Below are 27767 nucleotides of genomic sequence, written 5' to 3' on the forward strand. Positions count from 1 at the left end.
TAAGTATTAATGCCAAATAGTTTGTATATCATATGGTCCAATGAGTACTCAAAAATGGTCTACCTCTACTTCTGCCCTGAGCTGTCTGGGAAAACTTACAACATTTAAAGCCATGCAACAGAATACTTGTTTCATGTAATCTGTATATTTAAACTTGCACGACTTCAGAGATGCAGAAAAAAATCTGAGTAAGATGCTACAAAATCCTGCACAATGTTGCATATATAAAACTAATTTCAATTGATTATAAATTATTTAAGAGACATTTCTCCCCTATAACTAGATGCACAGTTTCTGACTGCAAGGTAATTTAGTGGATCTCTAGGGACCTGATTTAAATTCTTGCTATTCTGTGTGACCTTACCAAATCAGAGAGGGATGGGACTGATAAGGGACTGATGTTCCAGGATACACGAGCCTTGGAGCCTCAGAGCTGAATCCCCAGTTTGGTAATGATAGGCTTACATTCCCTGCATGTAAAAGAAGTGCAGGTACACGGCCAAAACAAGCAGCATGCTCAGTGAGAAGCTAACAAAAGCTGCGTGTGGGGAAACTATGAACATAGATGTGTGTGAAGTCCCACCCTGGTGCTTGGCACCTTTGTCCTCTTGGGACTCAGAATTTGGAGTCCTCTTCTGGCGGTGAGTGCCAAAATCTGTTCTTTAAAACAATGAATAAAGAGTCCCTGTAGCTTCTCTGGTCTGTGACTTCATTTCATGTGGCTGCTGGCCACAGCATTTTTCTTTGTATTATTACTGGAAAACACCAAGGTCTGTGTTAAAAGACAGCCTGCCAAAGGTGTTTAAACGGCCTATTGGGTTGTCAGCAGATAAAAAATTCCCAATAAGCAATGTACATTTTCTTTTAAAGTGTAGCTGGCGGAAATAGTGTCCATCTTCTCTATGCTGTTACCCAGTGGTTAGAGCATGGGCCAGGAAGTGGGAGTTCCTGGGGTGCATTCATGCCGCATCCCTGACCATCACGCTAGACTGGGAGGAGGAAGAGCAGGAAGGAAACAGGGAGTCACCACCTTTTCGTTTGAAGTTATGACCCTGTTCAGAGAAGCATGTAAGAGTCTAGGACAAGGAGAAGGCAGCTGAGGCAAAAGACAGAGTAAAACAAAAATGTGTCTCTCTCACCTAGTTTAATCGTCAAAAGAGAGTCCTGGGTTTTATTTATGCATTTTTGTAGTAAATAGTTCCTGGATAAAAAGCAGCACTGGCTTGGGAATAGCTACCAGAAACCAGGAGTAAGTGCCTACAGCTCCCTGTGTCTCCTTGCTTCTAGTTCACACCAGTGCCACACGTTTGCCATCCTTTTCAATAGGGACATAACTTCAACAGGTGAGGTGATGCATGCTTCCCTTCTATTTTGCAGTCCATCTGAGCACCTGGGACACTCTCCTGAGAGTTACAAGATGTTGACAAAAATCCCTTTTAGCTAAAAGCCGATTCTCTCATCACTGGGTTACGGCGTTGAAGGTGAGCACTCTGCCAGATGTGGCCAGGCACTGAAGCCAGCTGTGGCTATAACAGAAGAACCTGATTTGTTGGGCTCGGAGAGGTTCCTCTCACCTGGACCTCTCTTGGAGCTGCTCTACCTACTTCCTAGACCACAAGTGGGCACAAAGGGGAGAGAGGTGCCAAGATGCCCAGCTTGGGGCAATTCTGGACATTTCTAACTAGAAACAGACTACCAGAGTTCAGATGGCTGCTCAGTGGAGTTTTTCAGATTTGAATTTTTAGTTTACCCATACTCTTTTCCAGGGCCTAGCAAGGGCTACTCTTTCAGGCTACGTTTATACAGTTAAATGGAGTATAGTCAGATAGTTGGCAAAATACAGTAGGACTTTAAGTGGCCTGTACAGTAGGACTTTAAGTGGCCTGTAGTTCTGGTACATCATAGCACAGCTCTTCTCAAAGCAACCCACCCTTCCGCATAAAACTATTCCATGGTCTTTCTGTGAGAAAGATTTGGTCTCCTAAGAAGAAGCCGGTGGCTAACTTACCCATCCCTGCCGCATTTGTGACCTCTAAGGAGGCAGGGTGGCAGAGTTTGGTGCAAACGTACACACGCAACCCACAGTAGGCCAGAACACATGGTAGGTGTACAAACGTGTTCAGAAGTAAAACAATGCCACATTTTCTCCCACGTCTTATGCTGTAGCTTGCTCGATCATTGAGGCCAGTCTGTTGGGATGATACATGAATCTGGGCTTGACACCAAGCTTGGGCCTGGGTTCAAAGACAGTAGAGGAGCAGCCTCTGGCTTTCTGGTGTCTCTCTGCAAAACAGGGGTCACAGAACTTTGCTTCCTCAGAGGGCTACTGTGGAGAAAAATGCATTATATATTGTGGAGTGCCCATTTATTGCAGCAACATGCCAAAACCCAGATCTAAAAGGGGAGGGTGAACTTTTAGAAGAGAGGGATCCCATCCTAGGTATTTACTAGCTGGAATGAAATAAGCTTCAACAAAACCAGGTGTAAATAAAAGCAGGTGAAGGAATCTAATTTAAAAAGCAGTTCCTTCTAAGTTGCACAAGTTTTACTGTGTTATTACTAGTTCTCCAGTAATCAACTAAGTGTATTCTGCAGTAAAGTGCTCTTTTGTGACATACAGAAATCGGTAAACAGTTTTAAAAGTAAATATAATATAATGTAGATCTTATATCTTAGAAAGGACATGAATACAACTACTATATATTGTATTTAAAAAAAAATTCTGCTGTTGGATATCATTTGCATATGGCTATAGAAGTCCTTATCTAGTTAAAAAAAGAGGGAAGTTGATAAATCATCAAGGAAGGAAATACTGAGGTTTAAAACAGCCACAAATTTGTTTTTCTTCAGCTTATCATTTCAAAAACTCAAATGCTGTAATTCTGGATGAGTTGCCAGATTGTTTCCTTCATAATTCTGCCTTTCTCTTATCCATTCTTTAGGGATCAAAACCAAGCATATAAACTTCAGCCAGTGAACACGCAAATCAAACAAACACATTCCCCTAACTTCAGGCTCTGATTAATCCCACTGGCAGCCTTTGACCTTGATTTCCACAATGTCTTGCAGTAGGTACAGAAGCTTGACCTGGTATCGGAAAACTGCAGAGATTTGGTTTGGAAAAAATAAAGCCACCTTCATCATCTCCATTACCAAAGTACTACATTAAAATCTATAAAACAAAGGGCTGAAATCTGAAGTTTAGGCCTTGGAGCCAGTTTCACAATCTGTTTCCTGTAGCCAGAGTTCATTTGCAGCCAGTGGAAAAAACAACTTCTAAAAGATAAAAGGCAGTGCTGTGACTTTCAATCAATCTTAGCGTTCGGTGTGGGAATATAGGCATACCAGAGTCTAACACCAACACTTCAGTTCTGATTCTGGTTCACTTTATTGATCTCGGATGTACGTAGCCATTGTCAGAGACGCCCAGCAAGCGCGAACTTATCATGGGAAAAATGAGATCTATCCAACTCCCGAAGATCAAAATTTAGATAGAAATAAAGCAAGCATACATGACGTGCCTATTCACAGGAAAACTGGGAGACCATAATGAGTGACGACAGAACGGGACGGGAAGCTGAAGTGGTAGCTAATGTCAAAAAAAAAAAACCAACAAAAAACAAAACCCAAAAAACATAAAAGGCACTGGCAGAATTATTTTCTTTGAACCATCAGTTATGATGGGTGGAGGCCTTGAGTGCTTAGAGAAATCAAGACTCACATTTATTACAGGTAGTGATGATTTCAGTAGATATATATTGTTCAAGAGGGTGCCAAAGGCCTAGAGGAAGCAGCTGCATGAAGCAGTCCAGACCTGTCCACGCTGCCAAACAATGGCAATGCAGACTCCTTGTAGAAAGGATTTTATGGGAAAAGAGAGATTGGTCTTCCTTGAAAGGTACAGGTAATGATAGAATGATACTTATTTTGCAAGCTTTAGAGAAACAGTGCCAGAAAACAAAAGGAACGTCAGATGAAGAAACCAGATTCTTTACAAATAGAAGAGCTGTTGATGGCTGGTATGGGTAAGCCAGCCCAAGCTCTGCTCCTGGACTCAGAAGCGGTTTCTGTGTCTTTCTGTGGTATGTGAGTAGCTTGTTCTGCATTTAACTTCAGTTTTCAGGTTTGGATTTTAGAGTGGGAAATGTGTACACGAGAAACGTAAAATAATTATGCAAGACCCTATAGGCCCAATGTCCTGTTTCTGATTTACTTGTAAGCATTCTTTTGCCTTTCAGTATAGTCAAAATTGTACTTTTATGATTGCTTTAATACGACAGCTGCAAATGGGTCGTTATGCCCTTGTTTCCCTCTCCTCTTCTCTGCCAAGAGGTGAATTGGATCAAGGAACTGACTTGGCTGAAAATTAACTTTATCAGAAAAGCACCTTTTTTCCCTGCAGGAAAAGCAAGGGAAACAGCAATACCAGCCCATTCAGTGGCAGATTATACTTAATCCCAGAATGGTTGAGGTGGGCAGGAACCTCCGCAGGCCATCTGGTCCAACCCCCTGCTCAAGCAGAGCCACCTACAGCGGGTTGCCCAAGACCATGACCAAATGGCTTTTGAGTATCTCCAAGGATGGCGACTCCACACCCTCCCTGGGCAACCTGTGCCAGTGCTTGGTCACCCTCACAGTAAAAAAGTGTTTCCTGATGTTCAGAGGGAACCTCCTGTGTTTCAGTTTGTGCCCATTGCCTCTGGTCCTGTCACCGGGTACCACTGAGAAGAGCCTGGCTCTGTCCTCTTTGCACCCTCCCTTCTGCATACATTGATAAGATCCCCCCTGAGCCATCTCTTCTCCACGCTCATCAGCCCCAGCATAATTTGGATTAAAAACCCCTTGGATTAATTCAGATAAAACGACTGTGGAACTGTTGCCCAACGTGAATATTCCAGGGAGGTTTTTTTTTCCCCCTTTCGTTTCAAGCGTTGAAGGTGCTGCATTTCGCTTGCATCAACTGTTTTTTCTTTTCTGCTGATGTGTGTACTTAGGCTACATCAAAGGCTTCTGCCGAAACGTGTACCTGACAAGCCTCCGCGTTTGCTTAAAACACGCGCGTGCTTAATTTTTGCCAATGCAGATTTCTGAAGCAAATCCACTACCGGAGTGGCTTGATCCCTGGCTGTTGCCAGCCACCTGCTTTTGGCAACCTGTTGCGGCGGAACCCCCAAAAACCCGACACCACGGGAAAAACCTGGCCAGAAACGGCAGCGAACGCTCTCTCTTACCTACCCTTCCTCGGCAGGGGCGGCGGGGGCCCGCGGGCGCTGCCGGCGGGGCTTCCCCGGGCGCAGACACCCCCGGAGCCCCCCTGCAGCGCCGGGAGGCGGCAGCTACGCGCGAACCGAGCCCGCCTCACGCTGCCTGCCGGGACTCGTAGTTCTCCTCCGCCGGCGCAGAGGCCGCCCCTTCGGCCGGACTACACATCCCAAAATCCTCTCCGGGCGCTGCCGTTCTCCGCCGCCATTGGGCGGCCGGCAGCGAGTGCTGAAAGGCGACTGGCTGCTGCGCGCGTCCGTCCTGTGGGGCTCCCCGTGTTGGGCGGGGCTAGTTCCTGCCCATCCTCGCCCCGCGGGTGAGGGGTTCGTCGGGGCCCTGTAGCGGCTTGGTCCGGCCCTGCCCTGCCCGGCCCCGGCGGGGAGGGCTGAGGGGGCCGTCCCCCTCCCTCCATGCCTGGGGCGGGGAGGAGGAGCCGCCGGCGCCGCGGGGTGGTGGCTGCCCCGCTCCTCGCCGGGAGAGGAGAAGCCCCAGCGGCGTCGCTCGCTCGGCAGCCCCGGCGTCGGTGGGCGGCGGTTGGCGGGGGCGCTCGCCGGGGCTGAGGGAGCGCCCGCCCGCCCGCCCGCCTGTCCTGCCCTCCCCCCATGCGGCGCAGGCAGCGGTCTCTCCGCTCGCCGCCGCGTTTGTCGTCTTTGTGGGCGGGTTGGCGGCTGCCGGGAGCCCGCCATGGGGCGGCCGCGTCGGGGCTGCTGAGGCGGCGGTGGGGAAGCAGCCGGCCGGCCCCATGGAGGAGCGGGAAGGCGAGGTGCGCTGGGACGGGCTGTGCAGCCGCGACGCTGCCACCCGCGCCGCCGCCTTGGACACCATCGGGCAAGCCGTTCTCCGCCGTAGCGAGACCGTCGCTCCCGTGGCGGCGGTGCCGCCTACCCGGGCCGCCGACGGGCTCCCGGTTCCTGCCGCCCGCGACGGGCTGAGCGAGGTGCTGGCCCGCCTGCTGATGCTCTCCAAGCGCTGCCCCTTCCCCGACGTGCGGGAGAAGAGCGAGGAGATCCTCGGCGAGGTGCAGGTAAGCACGGCAGACCCCCACCTCCGCCGTGGGACGGGGCCGGGGGAGCTCCGGAGCTTTGCCGGCCCCGTCCCAGGCAGGGAGGGCACCTTCGGCTTCCAGCTGTGCAGCGGGGTGGGCATCTGGCCCCGGCCGGTCCGATTTATTCGTGCAGTGATACATGCGAACTGTTCCCCTCCTCTCGCGAAGAAACGTTTGGAAAAGCGTTATTAAAGGGCAGGGAGAAAAGCGTCAAGTTTTTGAGTGCAGTCTGGCGGAGAGGATTTAGTGATGAATGGCTGGAAAGTAGCAGATCGTTGGAGCATCCCGAAGGAAGCGCTAAAATGACAACTTTAACGCTGTAGTTTTGGTCTGTATGACCAGTGCTGTGATATTACCGGTTGGCTTTAATACAAAAGCAGGAAAGATTTGGGTATAAACATCCAGGGCTGCCAATTAAGAATATAAATCGGTATGGGAAGTTTTTGAGCTTTTAAAAGGTGCATGAGCTTCAGGACTATTAAAGCAAAGCCTGTGAAAATTCCCTTTTGTTGTTTATTAGTAAATAGTTTCTCCACTGGAATTGGTAAGATCCAAATTATTTTTTTATAGCTTATAGGTGGTCTAGGCAATAGGGGATTATGTTTACTGACCTTTTATGCTAACAAAAATAAATGTTACTTTGTACTCTTCCACTGTTACAGTCTAATTATAGTTACTCCCATTGCACTTCTCTTGCTCACCTATTTTGCGCAGGTCTTGAAATTCTGATGCAGGGCTTTTATCGGTGGGTCCGGCAGCACCACAAAAAGTACTGCTTGCTGCAGAGTAGGAAAAGGAAATTCAGGTGTTTCTTTTAATCACAAATGAATACAGCGAGCTGTGCTTGGAGTTAGCTGCCTGATTCCCACTATTGTGCTTTTTCTCCCTGAACATTAACAGGTTTAATATAGAGGAATCTAGGGCAAAAGAATAAAAGTATATACATAAACAATATATATTATAATATATACAACACACACATATATGTATTGTATATAAAAATATTATAATATATATAAAAATACACATATGTAAGTATTTTAAAGGAACTCATGTATAGATCCATTTTTGCTCTGTCCTACTTTGAAGTGATTCAGAGAAATTCTGGGTTTGGATTATTGAAGCTGGGAGAGGCTCTGTTTATTTTGTCTAATTTCTCAATAGTGTGCAATGTGATAAATACTGTATAATCTATTTTATACAGTTTGGGCTGTATGGGGCATTTTTCTCAAAGCAAATTTTTTCAGTATAAGCTATAAATACAACATATGGTCTACGTGAAAGGCTTTTCTTTAAAAACCCAAACCAACGAAACAAAAACCCAACCAACCAAACCCAACCTGAATATTAAGTTGAAAACTTAATGTGGCACCTTTGCATCAGCATCTTCCCTGTTAAAGATTCAAATCAGAAGTGAGCCCATTACCAGTGAGAATGATGAGTCACTGGAACAGACTGCTAAGGGAAGACTTGCTTTTATCAGCCCCAAGTTATCTGAGTCTATTCAAAGGCCAAACAGGTGGTGATCTCTCACCTAAATCTTGGAGGAGGTCAGAATATATGATCTGATGACTCCCTTTTAGGTTTTTATATATGAAGTTACTGGCATGTTCACCTATTAGTCTTGTTTAGAAACTTTGTTACTAGCTTTTTTTAAATAGGCCAAAAAGTTCTGGCAGAAAATAAGTCCAATTTGATACAGCAAGCGCAAGTTCAAATCCCATGGTTGTACCTGCCTTGATTAATAAAATAGATGTGAAAGATGTAACAGATATGAAACCAATTGTATACACACAAGCTGCAGTAAAGGTTTAACAATAAGTTAAGCAAAATAAAATCAAATGCAACATTACTTTAAGAAAATCTTTACAAGCTGCTTTTGTAACTTTTCTTTTTAGGGAGTAGATCTGAGAGAGAAGTATTCTATATTCTATGAATATAGAGTGGCAAGTCTTAGTTCTTACAGCTGTACTCAAAAATGAAAATTTTCATTGTAATATTTGGATCTGCATTTGTGGAAGAAATAATCCAATCCAAGTATTCCATTTTGGATGCTGTGGACTATTGTCAGGCGTGAAATGGTTTTCTGTTGATTTCATGGCCAAGAGGAATTTTATTCAAATCTCTGCGATGAAGATGGCAGATAAAGCAAACTATTAAATTAAATATAATTATCCCATAGAACTCATGGCTTTCAGCAGTGATTCTAAAGGTAAATAGCTTAGTAACATTATAAAAATGTGAAATCCTATTCAGAACGGTATCAGTACTTAAAGGACTCTTTTGTATTACTTTATCACCCTGTTTTAGGATATGAAACAATCTTTAAGTCCACAGCAATAGGTACCATTATGCTGTCTAAACCTTATTCTCTGCCAAGTTATTAAATGACATAGAGCCCGGGGAAGGAGAGGCAACTTTGAACCCAAAGGTTCTCCTGGGAACTGGTGCTGCCATCCTTCTCTCTCCTGTGGGATGGTCCAACTCAGACTAGTAGTCTGAGCGTGGACTGATTCTCTCCCCCCGCCCCCTGTGAAATTGAGAATTGTAAAATGTGCTTTCTTCATCTTTCTGCCCTGCATTGAGGATAGGTCAGTGAGGAAATCAAAGATTTGAATTTTCCATGTGGTCTGTTAGCTATTTCTTTCTGGGGCTAGTGCCCTCTTGCCTGTTGGGGTAATCAAAAAATATTTAGGCATGAGCAACTATGCTGCTGGTGGTTTTGCACCTTTGTGTCTGGAGCAAGTTGGTAGAATGCATTATATGGCTGGTGTAAGCTGGTAAACTGCAGGCTTGGCAGCAGCCTGTGTTAGCACGGCATCCCTCTAAGCCTGCCTTTGTTATGGTCTTTTTTTCCTTTTTTTTTTTTTTTCTGGAGAAAAATTCTTCTGAAATATGGTGGAGTCCTAAGTGTGCGACTTTCTTCTTTGCTATTAATAAATATTGATAAATAGTATTATTAATGTTATTATTAATAAACAGTATTGCCTGTATCAGAAGATATAAAAATAAATTATTGCTTAATGAAATTCCTGTTGATTTGACTTATGTTCAGGATAATGAGTTTCTTATTGTAGGCTGTATATATTTATATAAGTATAATAATATATATTTTTTAACCTAAGAGAATATATCTAATTTCTCATTTAGATTAGAGAAGTTGCTTTTGTAAGAATTATTACAAAGTTAGTATCAATAAACTAACCCCCTTTTTTCTAATTAAGACTTTCTTGCTTTTATTAATAAAAGCAAGGTTGCTAAAGTCACTTTGACCAAATATATATATTTTAAAATATTTTAAAGATATTTCAATTGCAGTGCTTTAACCAAGTGAAAAGAGTTTGAATGTTTGGATATGAAAATATTTGATGAGTGTTTTTTGAGATAAAACCGCAAATATATCATAGCTTTTTGATAACCTCTTGCATATGCGATATTTTGCACCTATTTATAGCATATTGCTTATGACCTTGCAGAATAGTGGGTCATTACACCTAGTATGCTAGGTGTCTGCACACCAACACAAATATATGGGGAATGAACAGCAGTGGAAGGTCTTAACACGTGATCATTAAAAGTATCCTGCACAGCCTCAATCAGATCAGTTAGATGTGTGTGACTGGAATATAAATGCTAGGTGTATGTCAGTAGCTGGAGAATAATCATTGAAAGTATGAGATTTGCTAATTAAAAATCTCTCATAACTATCCAATGTCTTTTGGAAATGATTGAGCAGAACATACTGCTCTGCTGAGGTATGTAAATTCATAAAAATAGTCTTTTAGATTAACAAAGAGAATGCATAGATGGGAGGCAGGTTCTGCAAGAGTGATGAGATGTTAGGCTACATACGATAAAAGATGACAGCACAGCAGAATAAAACCCACAAATGTAAAAAAGCTTAGAATTTGGCATGTAAAGCTTGATTGCGGGGCAAATATAAGGAAGAAAGAAACTGGTCTCAACCTCTTTGAGATGTAATAGTGCCAAACACTTTCATTGAAGGGGAAAATTAATAATGAGAAAAGAATTTTGCTCTCTGTTGATCTCTTCATTGATGTAAACCCAAGAAACATACAGAAAATGGGAAACTGTATGTTGTTGAAGATCCACACTGAGTGTGCAAAGATGCGTGAACAAAACTAGGACAGTCGAATACATAATGAGGTGTAGCTAAGGGGGATATTGGAAGAAAGCAAGAAATAAAAGATCTACGGATTAATGGATTAACAGATAATGCTGAGGTGATTGAAATGTTCTCTGAAATGGTTAATCCAGCCAGTGTAGTTAATAGCTATGATAAAAGCGTAAATAGTACTCTCCTAGACTAGGGGGAAAAAATCTGTAGGTTGCTTGGATAAGCAACAGATTTTCAATTTGGTAGAGCCTGATGAAATTCATTCTGAGGTGCTTAAAAAAAAAAAACAACCAAAAACCAACCAGCTGAAGCAATCTCATATAGCAGACAGTCATCTTAAGATAGTTGAGGGAAGTAGTAGACTCAAAGAATAAAGGTGCATATCTCTTCGGTATGGGCTAAGTGGGATGGGATAAAGAGGAAACTGATGGATTTTAACTTTAGCTCAAAGAAAAAATACTGGAGCAGTGACGGAACACATTTTTAGTGCCTAGAAAAAGAAGTCGGGCAATGGCCAAAACACTTATCCAGGATCAATTATTTAAAATCCAGCATTTCTACTTCTTTGCTGATGGAGTAACAGGCCTTGTAGTGCAGACAGATGCTATAATGTTAATATGTTGATATTTTGGAGTCCTCAATATTCACATGATATTCTCATTAACAAGCTAGGGAATTATGATCTAGAAACTACTGTGCAGTGAGTAAAATTAGCTGGAAAACCATCCCCAGAAAGTAAGCAAGGCCAGGTAGCAAGTACTTGGTACAGATTCTACAAGGTTCTGTTCAGCATGATCTTGATTAACTAAGTTTTGCGCTTGTTGAATTGCAGAGTAGAAACTGGGAGGGAGAACAAGAATACTGGAGTACAGCCATAGAATTTAAAATTATGTTAATAGTTAATGGGAACTCGTATCATACCTTCTATACCTCTGATTTTTTTGTGAAGAAAATTTGAAGAAATTGGTGGTGGTACGGTCAGCTAAAAAGGAGGCTAAGACAATATGTTCCCAAATAAATGGGGAATGGAGGGGATGAAAAGACTGCTGCAAAAAGGAAGGAAACATGAGCTAGAATGAATGATCAGATGATCTAATTTCCAGCAAGACTTGGGTTAGACATTTGGGGGAAAACTTCAAGGATTAGGATAGTAAAGCAATGGCATAGACTATCCAGTCATGTTCATCACTAGAACTCTTTGTCCAAACTGTTCTTAAGCGTCAGGCAGGAGTGATACGCTTATTTGATCTCTCCCTGGGAAAGGCAGAACATTGCTAACTGGATGATTTTTTCCTTCCAGCCTCTTTTTCTGTGTTTTGTGTTGGTAACTGCTTGGAGGGTTGCACCCTCTAAGTGCTTTCCCTTTGATCTCCAGGACCATATTTACCAGATAGGTAGCACAGGAACCTGTGGTCTGGAACATCTGTCTCTTAATGAAAAGCAGTGGCTGGGCTTGGGAGGACTTTGAGTACCTCCTTGTTTTCTTAGGCCTACTGCTCTAGTGGATAAATGTAACAGAATCGCATAGTTCGGAGAGGGCTGTATGGCACCTAACAAGAGAGGGGGTCATGTCAGCAGCCAAATATATATCCTCTTGTATTATAACCTTCAGGCACTGCCTGTGACCGATGCTTGCTTGGCGGGGGATGTGGAATGGAATACCTTACCTTTCCAAATGCTGGCAGAATACTTGTATGGATCTAAATTAAATGAGCGTCCAGAAAGGATGGGAAGACTTCTAGTCACAGCCAGAGCAGGCATCCTGTCCTCTTCCTCTGCCACAGTGTGTGGGACAAATAAAGCCTCTGCCAGGAGAGAAGGTAGTAGTTCCCCTGTGTATGTCCATAAAGGATAAAATAGTAGTTACTTTTCTGTTTCATTGCTAGATTTTTCTCACAGTAGAGTTCACTACCTCTTTGCTTTGTGCATGCTCCATGTCTGAGCTCTGTGGTGCATGCTTATTAAGAGTAGTAAGAGTGAAACCCAAATAGGCTCCTTGCTCTCAAATGGTTTATCCTGATGACTCTGGTATTACAGGAGACTGGCTAACTTTCCAAATCTTTAATCTGCTTTTGGTGTAATCTTAGGTAAATGACTTAATAACTTTGTCTTCAGTCTTTTTTGCCTTCGGTCTTTTTAGTCTTCCTGCACAACAGAAGTAACTTCCTTTAGTGAACTTTGAAATTTATTGCTAGGCAGATCTGTTAAGTTGTGGGATTTTTTTTTTTTTTTTGTCCGAGTTAATTTGACTGTGTCTTACTGCATGATAATGATGTTCCCCTGTGATGCTTACTGTTGGTCAGTCACCATGGAAAGGTGTCTCAGATGAAATCTGTAGTCTGTTCAAGCCTACGAATTTAAATATAGTATCTTCACTGGTGGTGGTGAATCTGATCCATCTGGAAGCTGACTAGTCTCCTTGCACAATGCCAACACCCAAATCGGTTTGTTTCCCATAGTACTCTTACGTAAAGTGAATGAAAACATCCTTTTTTTGTGAGTTCACTTCAGAACAAAAATATGTGCTCTTCTAGCCATTAGGTGGAATGGGTTTAATTATGTATTGTAGGGTGCTCCCTTCAAAAGCCACATGTCACTCTGCCAGATTGCTAGTTTAAAAAACATTTGCATGTTAGGGTTTTGGGGTTTTTTTTTTGTGGTGGTCAGATACTCTTGCTCTTCTCAATATTGGGAAGGAGACTGAAGTAATGACATGATGCACTTAAATGTTTACTTGTGTTTACAGCTTCTGCTAGCTTACAAAAAGAACTGTACCTCTGCCGTATTTATTGTAAACATGTTCTGATGATGGGTCTGTATCACGTGTGTGTGGTGAGGCTGGCTGGAGAAGTTAAGGGAGAAGACTTAATCTTGACATGTCATGTAATCTTCTGAGCAGGGGTGTGAACGTATTTTTTTAAAAACTGAAATTGTCAATAGTCCTTAGATTGCCTTATCTGACTCCTCCCTCCTTCAGCCTATTTGCCTCCTTTCTGAAGGCTTCAGTCTGTTTGTGGAGAGAGACGAAGGGAAATTTTCTTTTGTTGAGCTTGTCAACTGCAGAATTGCCTGACCCTGAGAATGTCTTTGGTTGGAATAAAGAGTCGTTTGAAAACAGTGAAGGTTCTCAAAGTGATGTAAAGTAGGATATCTGGGTCACTTCTAATGCTGTTTGTGTATTTGGAGCCTTTCCATTATTTTCCATGCTAGCGGTATGCCATTCTTCTTGTATGGAAATAAGCTTTGCTTAGTCAACTTTTTCTTAGAATTGTTTGGGATAACTTGATATATTAAATTTATGGGTTTACATGATTCTGCTGAATTGATTTTCAGGCCATTGTAACTAGAATTTTTATTTTCAAAAGAAGTGAAGAGTGAAGCACACATTTGGTAATATTGGCTTGGTTGATTTTTATTTTTTGTCTACTGAAATGATTTAAACTGAAGAAATAAAGCACAAGCATTTCCTCATCTCTTATTATTTACAAATGAGATAAGCAACTGTAGGGTGTGCATTGGTGGCTTACATAAAAAAAGGTTTGTTTCCTGATTTTTTTCATAGGAGCTAATATCTAGAGATCTGTAGAAACCAGAAATGCTTCAGCTTGAATGCGTTTTTAAATAACAGCATCTCTTCTCCCAATCTAGCAGTTGCTAAGTCACACAAGTTCTGTTTCAGATTTTTTTTTTTTTCCCCTGCTTCTCTTTCTAGAGGTAATTCTAGAAGTTGGCTGTTCTTTTAAAGTCATAGCTGGAGATGATCCTTTCCAGTCTACACTCCTGTATTCTAGTGTCAACTTAGTCCTTTATCATAATTATTTTTCTCACTCTGATACTAATGGTGTATGAGTAGCGGTGATCTTTCCCCTCTCTGCATTGATTTTTCTAAAAGTTCTGCTCTGCTTTAAGTTGTCAAAAAGCCAACTTATTTCTATTTAAAAAAAAAACTTAACATTTGTTTTCCCCATTTAGTATGTAAATAACTGTCTTCATTTTGGGCTGTTGGCATGCATTTGGATGCTTTTTGCTTACATATTGAGAAATTTTATGCATCTTGAGGAGATGTTCAAACAAAGTGAAAAGCACTAAGAATTTGGAAAGGTTTAGAAATTAGCATATGATATGCAAAGTATTAAGTAAAAAAATGTGTGGACTCCTAGGTTATGTAAAATAATATATCTTCCACTACTTTGACCAAAGTACATTGTTTAAATGAAAATTACATTGTCTCACTGTGACAAGTGCAAAGTGAGCATTGAGGAAATACCTGCTGTTTTGTCATCTTACTCTTGGCTTTTTCTTCAGGTCAGGGTTTCTCCTTTTAAACTAACCATAGTGGAAAAGTACTGAATATACCATTGTGGGACAGAAAAATAGTTTTGAAAGCATGAGTATATTTTCCTGTGGATACTGAGTGTTTAAATTTCCAAAAATATGGTTTGCTGTCAGTATGGCTTTCTATTCCAGTAAGTTGTTTACAGTTTGGGGGGGGGGGGTGAAGCTTAGCGCTCTCTCCAGAAATCGAGTGAAACATGAAATCTTCGCTTGGACCTACATACATGAATTAAATCCAAAAAGTTAAGTGGTGGTTTTTCTCTTGTTTACCACTCTCTTGATGTTTCCAATGACTTTGACTTTATTTTTTTTATTTTGTGCTTTCTTCTGGAAAGCTTAGGTTAGATTGCTACCAAAAGTTGGGTTGGGAAGGTGAACTGGTTTAGTTCTATTTAAACCTAGTAAACAATTAACCATTTTCCTTACTCCAGCTTTATGTAGAAACCAAACTTGTTCTTTCAAGTCACTTTGGGTCAAAAATATCACCCAGTGTTGTGTACTAGTGCCTGAATATTACCCCAAAATACATTGGGCTGGTATTTTAAAAATAGAGGTGATGCTAGAATGCATACTGCTACTTATGTCGTGTAATCTTATGCAAGTCTTCCTTCTGGGCAACTACAAGAACTTACTTTCAATACAGGCATTATGCTAAAGGAAAGCACAGTGCTTCTGAAAACGTGGTTGTTTTTTTACTGTAAATTAATTAGAAATTGTAACTTTTCTTCACTTTTATATGCTTTCTGGGGTCAGTAATAAGGTTTTCTCTGTTGTAGGTCTTTCCTAGCAAGTCCTTTTTCTACCTAAATATCTGACTGGCTCTGTGAGCCTAAGTGTTGAGACTCAAGGTGTAACCACCTCTTCGTTAAATTTTCCTCCATGAGATATTCTTGCTTGCTATTGAATTGTTTTTAAACAGTTGTTCTTCCAAAATAGGTATTTTAGTTAAGGATTCCTTAACTCTTAGAGAGTAAACATGGAATAATATGATATTTGTTCAAAGGAGGAACAAACTTGAAAATGGAAACTTATTTAAAGCTCTAAAGCCTTTCCTGTGCGTGCTTTTTTTTCTTTTTTTTTTTTTTTTTTTTTGAGGAGGAGGAGGAGGAGGAGGAGGGGAACCTCTTCTCTGAAAGATTTTTTTTTTTCCATTGCAGCTTGTTGCTGAGCCTCCACGGTTCCTGGTGTTTTGGTGCAACGAAACTTTTAGCTTTAAAATGCAGCCTGTTTGCCAACAGCACATTCCACTCAGATTAAACTGTTTGTTTGGATTTTCCATTTATCTAAATTTTAGTTCTAATCTAGATTTGCATTGATTTACATGTAGAAGAAAGACTAAAGAGAGGAAAAAGCTTTTCTTAAACTTTCTCTGAATTTCAAATCAATGCTGAGTGCAAACTAATGTCTGTTTAACAGTACGAAATAATTGGCAGCTGACATGCACATAACATTTTCTGGAGCTGCTCATGTTATGTCCTTGTCAGGACAAGATTGCTTTCGATATTTGCCCTAACTTCAAATGAGTCCATTCTGTCCTTTCTGTTTGTGTTACAGAAAAGGATTTGGACGCATTGTAACTTTACTTAGATTATTTTTAAGAGGTATGTTTCTAACAGTTGCTTATATTTACCTAGAAATTAATGTATAAATAGTGTTCTATAAGAGAAGCTTAATTCTGACATTTTTATTGCTCCTGTTTTGTTCCAGGATGCAGGAAAAGAAGCCAAATGGAAATGTTTTTGTCTGGCTTTTAGAAGGCATATTGGTACCTTGGCTTCTAGTGTTCTGCTTTTCTAACTATTTAGAACATGGCAACTCTGCTTGGCTGATGTCTGGAATCTGTTGGAAGAAGGGTGTGTGTAAACTGGGAAGGTCAAATGTTGCTTCTCTTTCATTACTTGGTGTCAGGCCTTTCTGTTAAAGGATTCAAATTTTGGGGTAAGGTTTCACTAGGAATGACAGCTGTGTTTTTTTAATGCAGAAGATACCATTTGTATTGCACAATGTAAAATATCTTGAAAATTTAGATTCTAAAGGTAGTAGTTAACTCTTTATAGCTTTTGCATTAAGTGAATACCTGATACTGATGCACAGACTGTTCTGTGTTTTTCTCCTTTTTAGAGTTGGCTAGTTTGTTTGCTCGTGCTGGTAAAAGAGACTTGGGGAAGTGCAGTCTTCATACACTCTGAATTCAGGGCGCAAATCATTACTCCTAAGGGCAGTGGAAAATATGGCTGCTTCATGGTGCTTCCAGTGCAAAAATTAATTTTATAGTGATAGGCTGTGGTGTGTTTTCCATGTATGTGGCTTACACCTATGTTCCTCCTCTTGGAGCCAGAGGTCTGCATTAGAGGGTTCAGCAGTGCAATATGTGTCACAGCTTTCCATGTTTTGCAGGGAGGTACAATTCCTGTATCTCAGATCTTCTGGGGTAGGGTAGCCACATGGCTCAAAAGTAGTTCCCAGTAGTAATAAATCTTCATGCATGTGTATAAAACCATGCTATGATGAGTAAGAAGATTCTTCTGAAAACCTCACGTGGAAGCTGAGTGACTTGCTGTTCCCTCAAAAAAATAGTTGCTAAAAAAATACTTGGGAAGATGCCCTGAGGTTAAAAAAAAACAAAGCACTTTACAAAGAATGAAATCAGATTTTAATAGCATGTTGTAAACCTGTTCTGGATGGGGTTGGGCAACTGAGGATTTCTCTAAATGTACGCTCATAAATTGTTTGTATAGAGATGACTTCAGGAATAAACATGCCTTCTGAGATATAATATCAGATTTTATGTAGGGGGCAGAGCAGATGGAGGAATTGTTCTGTCTTAAGAAATAACTTGCATATGAAGCAAGGCAAGAAGTCCTTCCTTCCACTTAGTGTGTTCAGTCAGGAAGGAAAGATTCTTGGATTTTAATTTTTAATATTGATGGACTTCCAAATAGATCTGTAGTGACATATGTACATCAGGAACAGTGTTGTTTAAATAAACAGAAATGGCATCAAGGTCAAATACTGGTCAAAAATAAAATTTTTTTCTTCAGAAAACTTAATAGTTAACTGTATATGAAAAATTTACTTTAACTGTATACTCAGATGACTATGGAGAAAGAATTTGGACAAAACAAGCCTTTGAAGTGGACCGTTCAGTGTCCACACCCCAGAAACAAGAGTTGAACTTTTTCATGTTGGTTCAGACAGAGAGCTCATCTCAGTTCAGCTCATCAGAAATTTCTGAGAGTCCTTGTAAATGCTTATTATACAGCCTGAGAAGTTTTCGCTGAAGTAAACAGGCAAAATGTAGACATATCCCCAAATCCTTGTAACATCCCATCTTAATTTCAGGACTAAATGGTGTGCTATCTGGGGACTGTTTGGGACCTTTGTTATTCAGAGCTGGTTACCTAGATGCCTCAGTGCTTACCTCTTCTTGATAAACCAGACTAATGCTGCAAATCCATCAATGCAGCAATGACAACCACTTTTCAGTGCCAGCCCCATTTAACCCTAGTTTGTAATGGCCTGTTTCAGTGGGCAGTTGTATCCCTGAATAAAGTGCAAACATGGTTACTGGTGTGGGAGGGCCAAAGCAGTGTGTTTCAGTGAAAGTCTACTACCTTGTGCTGAAGATATGGCTTTGGTGCTAACTTATCCCAGGTCATCCTTTCTAATATAACCAGTCTGGTTCTGTCCTGTGTGATGAAGTCTGGTCTGTATGTGGAGATTCTGCAGTAGTAATACTTTGCATCTCTTATTTCCTATTTGCACACAGAAGATGGCAAAAGATGCCTTGGTTGGGAGATCAAGTGGGCCAGATGCCTGAGTGGTAATCTGATAGAGTGACCTTCACTGTGTTCTCCCAGTCTGTTGTGCAGTAGCAGTCCAGCCAAAGCAGAAATCTGGCCATGCTGGTACTTGGCACTGTCTGGAATGGCTTAAAACTTGTCTCAGCGCAGTCGCTAAATAGCTTGTTCCTGTGGAGGGATAGGCTAGAGAGAAAGATACTCTGTTCTGGGTTACTACAAAACATTTTCTAGATTTGTCAAGTAAAAATGCTGTGAGTTAGGCCCTTGGATGTAACAGACTCACCTTGGTTGTGCTAGTGCTGAACTGAATGGAACTATATAGGGTCAAGCATTGGATTTCACAGTGGGCTTTGCTCTACCTTGCTGTCTAGAGCTGGGCAAATTTGGAACCGAGACAGATCCTCTGTCACTTGCTGGTGGTGAAAGTAGTTCATTTGATGCCAGTTCTGTTAGGACGCTGACTGGGTATGCTATCATTTTTCCAAAAGACTATGTACTTGAATCACATTACAAAAAACTATGAATTTTTTTTCTTTATATGTAGTTGGTTTAGGCAGCTATAAGGAGATACTTTCTTCATTCTGTAACAGAAACAAAGATACAAATCTGTATCATCATGTGAGTGTTTTCATAACTTCAGCAGAAAAATGAATACTAATCTTTAAAAATTTCCTCTATATAATACTTGAATATTTGTTTACAAATAACACAGTAGACTATCCAACTAGGTAGGACTTGTAAAAAGCATTGAGTTCCTTTGTTGTCCAAAACTTCCAAGAAATGTAAACGGCAATCAAATTTGAAAAAGCATATGCTGTAAGCTGTTACTAAGTGTATACAATATGGTAAAGGCAGGCAATCTAACAAAGAACTAACTCTAAATTCTTAAGCCAAGCATTATTTATTTCATTTTGAAATAGCATGGAGGGATTTTACTAGGAATAAAATTATGCTAAATACCTTCTCCTTCTGTAAGTACCAGAAGCCAGGGATAATATGCCTCATTTGAGACATGATTCCTGTATCTGGTGCAACAGTAGATTCTGATGCTCACTGGAATCAAGCACTCCATCTCTTGGAGATTAAGACAGTCTTAATGTGGATAATAGAATCTGTAAACTACTTTCTCTTCAAAATGAGTGATACCTCTTACGTAATTTGTGCTTCTTAATATTGAGCACCGTTTGGAAGTATTGAACCCTGAGACTTTGAGATGGCAAGGGAAAGCTTGTTCTAAGAAGTTACTGGAATTTTTAACAATTCTGAAGGTTAGAATGAATAAAGAATTGAACCAGCGTGCTGTATAATATTCTGCTGCAACAATCTGATTATTATAAGCAAACATAGAAGAGGAACAGCTATTATGTCCTTGTGGCAGTTGCTTTCCTTCACTTAATTAGATAGGATAATGACTCTTCAGAGTATGCTCTGAGTTGGAAATCCGGAGTCATCTGCAGGAGAGTATCCTAAAGGGGATACTGTCATTATTGAAGCAAATTATAAAGCTCTAGAAATGTCTTACAACAATTTTTTTTTATTTCGCTCTTGTAGTGGAAATAAGTCTAGGAAATGCATGGGGCAAGTTATTAAATAAAGAATGGATTCCCCATCGCCCCCCCTTGGCTCTGTATTTTGTATTGGCTTTTGGTAGCGGGGGGGGGGCTACAGGAGTGGCTTCTGTGAGAAGCTGCTGGAAGCTTCCCTTGTGTCCAATATAGCCAATGCCAGCTGGCTCCAAGACGGACCCACCGCTCACCAAGGTCGAGCCCGTCAACAATGGTGGTAGCGCCTCTGGGAGAACAGATTTAAGAAGGAGGAAAAAAAAGCCAGTACAACAGCAGCTGCAGCCAGAGAGAGGAGTGAGAATATGTGAGAGAAACAGCCCTGCAGACCCCCAGGTCAGTGCAGAAGGAGGGGGAGGAGGTGCTCCAGGTGCCAGAGCAGAGATTCCCCTGCAGCCCGTGGGGAAGACCATGGTGAGGCAGGCTGTCCCCCTGCAGCCCAGGGAGGTCTGTGGTGGAGCAGATCTCCACCTGCAGCCTGGGGAGGACCCCACGCTGGAGCAGGGGGATGCCGAAGGAGGCGGTGACCCCATGGGAAGCCCGCGCTGGAGCAGGCTCCTAGCAGGACCTGTGGCCCCGTGGAGAGAGGAGCCCACACTGGAGCAGGTTTGCTGGCAGGACTTGTGATCCTCCTGGGGGACCCACGCTGGAGCAGTCTGTGCCTAAAGGACTGCAGCCCGTGGAAGGGACCCATGCTGGAGCAGTTCGTGAAGAACTGTAGCCCATAGGAAGGACTCACATTGGAGAAGTTCGTGAAGGACTCTCTCCCATGGGAGGGACCCCACGCTGGAGCAGGGGAAGAGTGTGAGGAGTCCTCCCCCTGAGGAGGAAGGAGCAGCAGAGACGTGTGATGAACTGACCCCAACCCCAATTCCCTGTCCCCCTGTGCCATTGTGGAGGAGGAAGTAGAGAAAATCTGGAGTAAAGTTGAGCCTGCGAAGAAGGGAGAGGTGACAGGAAGGTGTTCAGAGATTTGATTTTTATTTCTCATTATCCTACTCTGATTTGATTGGTAATAAATTTCACCAAGTTGAGTCTGTTTTGCCTGTGACAGTAATTGGTGAGTGATCTCTCCCTGTCCTAATTTTGACCCATGAGCCTTTCATTATATTTTCTCTCCCCTGTCCAGCTGAGGAGGGAAGTGATAGAGTGGCTTTGGTGGGCACCTGGAGTTCAGCCAGGGGTCAACCCACCACAGTATTTCAACTACTACTTTGGTGTGGTTTAGAGAGTGAAGTTTAGAATTTTCTGGGATATCAGTGTTTGCTTGGTTGTTTCAAAGATGATTGGTGTATCAAAATAAAAACTTTTTGTGAAAATGTACTGCTTTTCACAAAGTGCTTGCAGGGGAAGGCTACCTCAGTAACAACTGGAAGTCCCATGAAGACTAGGAAGAAAAACAGGCTTAGAATAGCCAGAAACTATGAGCATGAAAGTCTCGCATTCCAGTCTGTACTTTGCCCCTCTCAGATCAGTGACCTGAGAGGGCGGTTGAATAGAGAAAGTAGATCTTCTCAAGCAGTAGAAATTGCGTGGTTTTCTTTAAAGTAGTAAATATCTTAGAGCATTTGCCTTGGATGTATGAGTATCCCATTCAAGCATAAGTGGGATCTGGACTGAACTGGAATTTGAAACCTGGTCTGCCTCATCTCAAATAAGAGACCTAACTTGGTCCTGGAGGTCTTGTTTATTTACAGGATGTCACATGGAGAAGTAAGTACCCAAGGTCTTAAAACTTCAAATCAGGAAAAAATACCTGTTGTTCAGCTGCTGTGAAATTCATTTGCCTCAGTGCAAAAGTGCTTTATATTAAAGCCAAAGCGGTAAGTAAGGTTCTAAGTCCCTCTGAGGTCGGGTGAAGGATTTTATCCAAGTAGTTGTAATACAGTTTTTAGATTAATGAGGTGTGCTGAACCAAGGATTTTGGTGAAGATTGAAACATGCTAAAATAATTTTGCCAATCATAATGTTCAGTATTTATCTCCTGTTTCTTTTTTAGAACACTTCTAAATATGTTAACTAAAGAAAACTAGGATGAAGTACAGATTTATACGGCTTGTTCAAAGTTCAGCTACTGGTATCGTTTTTTGGAGAGGGAAAAAAAAATTATGTTGTGCTAAAGAAATAGGTCAGAATTTTCTTGTACCACAAGGGCAAACCATTTTTTCATTATTCAGGTGAAAGGTTTGTATCCCTATGTGTCTTATTATGATATTAAACAAATCTGTTTAATGAGAAGATTGTTGTGGATGGCTTTTTGGGTTTTGGTTTTTTTTCCTGAAGATTTCAATTTTGAACTGGAGTATTTGTCTCGGCAGTAGTATTTTGGCTACCCACTGTCACATTTGCAGTGGGAACTGTTTACTGAGGGTAGTTCCGTTATTACCATCTGATGATCAAAGAAGTATGGATGAAAAATAAACCAGCAGGTCCTTCATTAAAAATGCTGTATACAACAGACAGTTTTGACATTATCCTGAAAAAAATCACAACTGCTTCATGTTATTACTGGGAGGAGCCCTGAATTAACAGGACTGCTCATGTGTGGTGAAATGAAGCATACACGTTTGCAGGATCGAGGCTTTGTGCTGGTTGGTTTGTCCAAAAGCATCTTGATGCCTTGCTGCTGATTCCATTTCAAAACTTTATTAGTACTTCCTTTTATTATGATCAATTGTGTGTTTCCTCTTACAGGTTTCAGGTTTCCCAGACCTTTTGTGGCCATAAGGTTTGTGATCAATGTGCCAAGCTGACAGTCACGGTTATCTCTTAATCTGAGAAGTTACATTCTGAGTAGAGGGATGAAGGAAAGAGGTCTTGGATGTGCCATATTGAGCCTGGAAGTGCAGAATCTATTTGTGTGGTGGTGTACCTTTTAGCAGGGCCTAGGAGGTTAAATGTATGTCATATGAATGCAGCTGCAGTGTTTTCAAGACCAAATTGGCTCACTGATTGTGGGCTACCAGGTGTGCCAGTTACCACAGTAGTAAATAGATAAAGTCCATGCCAGCGCTTACAGTTAAATTAGTTTAAGTAAACTCTTGCTGACTTGAGCATGCTTCACAGAATTGCATGTGGAAAGGGTGTGATAGCAGGTAGCAATCCTGAGATGACAACCTGCAATGGTTCAGCTCTGCCAGGCTTCTTGGAGATGGGAATAGCAGTTTTTTAGATCCCTAGCTGTAATGGAGCAAGCCATTTTCTTTGGATAGTATCCATATCCTTCTGTTTCTTACACAGGTTTGTTTTAACATGTAGGTGATTTAAATGAACTGAAGCTGATGCACTTGCTGCAGAAAGATGTAATGAATTTGAAGGAACACTTGGGGGAGACTTCATGTCTCATGTTTTATTTCCAGTTTTTGATTTGTTTGAGGTAATGTCACTGTGAATTGAGATCTGTTATTCTAAAACTCTTGAAAAATGAAACCTTTGTCCTTAACTGATTTTCTTGTGCTATTGCTGGTTACAGAACAGTAACCTGAAAGCTTCTTGAGATGGGGCATATTTTTAGGTATTTTTTGTGGGTGATGACACCTTACTAGTTTCCTTTAAAAATTATATAATTGTAACTGACTGGCTTCTCTACCTAGATGTGAAAGCATTGATGAGTGATACAGTTGTGAGGAAGGGAAAAGAGGGGCATGCTTGAATAAGAAGTTTGTGATAGGTGAACCAGATCATTGTAGCACGTCATGTATTAGTTATGAATGCTCACTGCTATATTCAAGTTGCATGCCTACTTCTATTTTAATTCCTGATTTTCAGTATCTCAGTTTATAAGGAATTTATCTTCAGCTGAAACTTCCCAAATTTGATCTCTGTAGTGTTAATCCAGACTTTGCATCAATATGTCTTTAAAAAACAAACACGAAAGAATGCAGATACTGCAAGAATTCACCCCTTCTAAACACAGGAGACATGTATTCCTACATATGAAAAACAACAACAAAAAAACAGTAACTATAGTGACATTTTAATTGTTGAAACAGTTGGGGTCAAAAAGCCCAGGTTTGTGAAGAAAATCAGTCTTCTGAGTATGTATGATGGTGTCTTCTGTTGCTGGCCATGGCATAGACTTTCCCTGATCTAATCAGAAAATACTAGCATAGGTACTAGGAGAAAATAATAGCCATAATCAGTCTTTTTCTGAAAGATCTAGCAAGAGAGGGCAATGAAATTGTCAGAGAACTTAGGTGAATAACTCCTAACTTTAATTATGAACTTACCAATGAAGAATTTTAAATTGGCATATGGCAGCTAACTAATTTTCTAAGTTGAGAGATCACAAAAGAGTAGATTCTAGTTGGGGGGAGAGGGCTGACATTTAATATTTTGGGACTTTTTAGCTCATAGTAAACGAAACCAATGAATGTGTTTAAGCTATCTCTAGAATAAAATCAACTTTTCTGCTGAACTGTATTATCTGTAAAGTAAAATCATGTATTGCATGGTAGTGTTGCTGTTTGCTGCTTTATTTTTTTTCCTGTTAGAAACAGAGTAAAACTACTGCATTGTCCAGGCTGAGTTTAGGAAAAAATCTATTTAAATACTGTTAATTGTCCACTATTCTAAAGAAAGATAGGGAAAAAGATAATTGTTTGTCATTGGCAGTCCACACTTGCTAGAAGAAACTAGATTATTTGCTCTGTGACTGTGGTCCATGACAAAGGACTTGCTCAGGCATGCTAAAAGGGACCCTGCATAGTGAAACTTCCTGGCAGCTGTGCTGCATTTTAGCTTCTCTCCTGCTGTATGACTTGATGGCAAGGCCTCCTCCAGCTGGGAGGGTGCTCTACTTAGTTCAGCCCTCGCTGTAGCAATGACCCAACAGACTGCATGTATCCCCAAAGTTTTACTACCAGGCTCTAATACATAGGTGGTATTACTAATTAAAGAAGAAGGGGAGAAAAAAAGTGTTGGAGCTTGTGGCCTCTTAGTCAGATGGAAATACTCTTCAAATTGTTTCAACTCCCTTACTATAGGTATGCAACTGAAAGTTGCAAAGCTTGTATCTTTGAGGTGTTTTCATATGCAATGCTGTACTACTTCTTACAGGTCTAGGTATGCATTGGATAGCCTCCTACAGATGATTTGAATGGTAATTCAGACACTTGGTGTACATTCAGATCATGATTGTGACAGAGCTTACTATGCAGTATTTTCATTGACCAGTTTGTCCGTGCTTTGTTTGTGATACATAGTTCACAGTAACAATAGAAGAGGTGAGGTTCTGCAATAGGTGGCACTGTAGGTAGAGGTAACCCTAACAGAAAAAGTTTTCCCTATAGTAGAATGTAAACTTAAAAGTTGAAAGTTGGAATCATCTAGGTAGACTCAACTTCTGGTAGTTCCTAGCATCAGAATGCTTTGCTTTTCAAACTTGATGTTTTTATAGTACACGGGTTTTTTTGAAAAATGGAATAAGATATCTTAAGATTTATGGCACTTACAGTCAGCAACATGGGGATTCCTCTGTCCTGTATGATAATTATTCAGCAAGACAAAGGTCCTGGTTTTCACCAAGTCACTGAAAGACAATTCTGCAGCCCAAAGATTCTAGCTGAGTTCAGAAAGCTTGTGTTCATGCCCCAACTCAGAGCTTCAAAACTCAAGATCCTTCTAACCCTGTAGGTAAAGTCAGTGAGCAGCGAGGCAGAACCTCATCAGTTGTTCAGCCATGCCTAAGTGTTTCAGTTTTGAAAGAGGGCAAATAGTTCCACGCCTGTACTCAAGCTCACTCTGGATCCAGAGATTAAATGTTTCCCTCTCTATCTCCTCTCAGAGCTTGCAGAACATGGTGTTCTCGGAGCATGTTTATTGAAGACCTATCAGATGGGCTTTGCACAAAACAAACCAGAGCTACCCCTCCCACTCCTGAGTAATAGCTTAGTGGTGAGAGCATTCCCAAAGAGTGAGGACTCTAGGTTCAGCACCTTTTCTGCCTGAGGTGATTCAAAGTCATGCCTCTTACGTGCCTAGGCTCCCAAGATGAGAGAATTGGACTAGCTTTTGCTCTCATTTTGGGTCCAGTGGACACCTTAAGGATTGCATATAAAGCAGGTCTAGTGCATTTGGAAGTGCTGACAGTGTTGCCATCATTAAATAGCTTAACTTTGTTGTTTAGGGAGGAGAAGCTAAAATCACCTCAGGCTTATTAATGACTTGAACTTGGCCTCTATCTTGTTTAAGTGATCTAACCGCTGAGGTGAGACAGCCAGTCTCTGTGCTTGAGGCTGTGGTCTTGAATAGGTGCAGGTGCATTTTGGTGGTGGGCAGAAAGCTCTAGCACAGTGAGAGATGAGAGTGAAGATGCACTTCTGTCTTTGGTGCTTCCTGTTGGCTAATTTAGGTGGCTTCCAACTTGACTTGTAGGTTTTTGTGAATGCTAGTTGAGGTGCATTACCCTCCTCCATTTTTATATAGCTATAATAAATATAACTTTTGTGTTCCTTGGTGATAGACTGAAGTGTGATCTTTGCTAAGAGATTCAGGCACTGAGAAATGTTGTTGTCTTGAGCATCATTGGACTTGTCTCTACTGTGTAAAATTTGACCTTCCACTAACATACTTCTTCCTTTAAATACCATTTAAAGGCTTCTAAAGTAGATAACTAAATTGTCTTTGTTGTGTTCCTGTGGTGAGAGTGAACATGAACTTATAGCTCACAAGCATTTGAAAAGGCAGTTGAAAGTGGAGATGTTTTGTCATTTGTTTCTTGCACCTGTTCATGCATTATGGACAGACTATGTACTATAAGGACAATTCCCCCCCCCCCCCCGCCCCCTACCTGGTACAAGTAAGCACGTTTTTCTTCAGTGAGGGTCCTTTCTGAAGGCTTGAGAGCTTTTCTCTTTCCAGTAGATCTCCAGACTGCTTCCACTTCACATCCCCTCACACTTGAGGGCACTGTAGGTTCATTCTTCCTTTATGCTTGAATGGCTCTACAAGTTCTTAGTGGAGGTTTGAACCAGAATGGGTGTCTCTCAAATGTTTTTTGTGAGTTTTCGCTTTAGTTATCTTCAGTTTTGGAGAAAAATGTTCTGATCCGGAAGTTTCCGTTAAAGGAAAAGAAGAACTGTTCTTTAAAATACCGGTGTTGTTTGTATAAGAGTTTGTAGTACAGTTTGGCACCTGGAAAGGAAATAATTGGTCTCAGGTGAACTTGCAACTTGCTTTCAAAACCCAAGTGCAACAAGATGTGTGTGACTGCACTGCTGCAGCTAAGTGGCTGAAACAGGGTTACAGAACCAGCAGGAGAGTCTGGAGGAAGAGCAAAATAGTGTCAACAAATACCATACACTGCTGAGTTTAATACAGGGTGAAGCTTAAATTCTTCTTGAAGAGAAATGTGTACTCTTGTTGCTATTTAGGTTTTCCCATGCCAAGCCTTTTCACTTGACTGTACTATACAGGAACTAGATCATTAACATTAAAAGAACCTGAAGTTCTTCCAAGTTTATATTCAGGCCAAATGAAGTAAGCCTCTAGCAAACATGCAACTAGATGACATAATAGCATATAGTAAATGTGCAGAGGCCTTTTTGTTTCCCCATCCCCTAATTACATCAAACAATAGGAGATGAAATACATGCCTCCTTAGTGACACTGTACTTTAACTC

At 41.2% G+C, this 27767-nt stretch overlaps 1 protein-coding gene across 2 annotated transcripts in view; it reads left to right on the plus strand.

The window, feature by feature from the left end:
- The first annotated feature begins 5685 nt into the window (after positions 1-5685).
- Positions 5686-27767, plus strand: part of SESN1 (sestrin 1) — an 84315-nt gene continuing 62233 nt past the window's right edge. Inside the window, exon 1 of one of the 2 annotated variants that reach the window (XM_052781353.1) lies at positions 5686-6286. In XM_052781353.1, the coding sequence (XP_052637313.1) occupies positions 6005-6286 (282 nt within the window). In that variant the 5' untranslated portion in view covers positions 5686-6004. The remainder of the gene's footprint in view (positions 6287-27767) is intronic. The other variant, XM_052781354.1, reaches the window with a different exon arrangement.

This window comes from Harpia harpyja, chromosome 3 (genome assembly GCF_026419915.1).
Source record: "Harpia harpyja isolate bHarHar1 chromosome 3, bHarHar1 primary haplotype, whole genome shotgun sequence".
Classification (NCBI taxonomy): Eukaryota; Metazoa; Chordata; class Aves; order Accipitriformes; family Accipitridae; genus Harpia; species Harpia harpyja.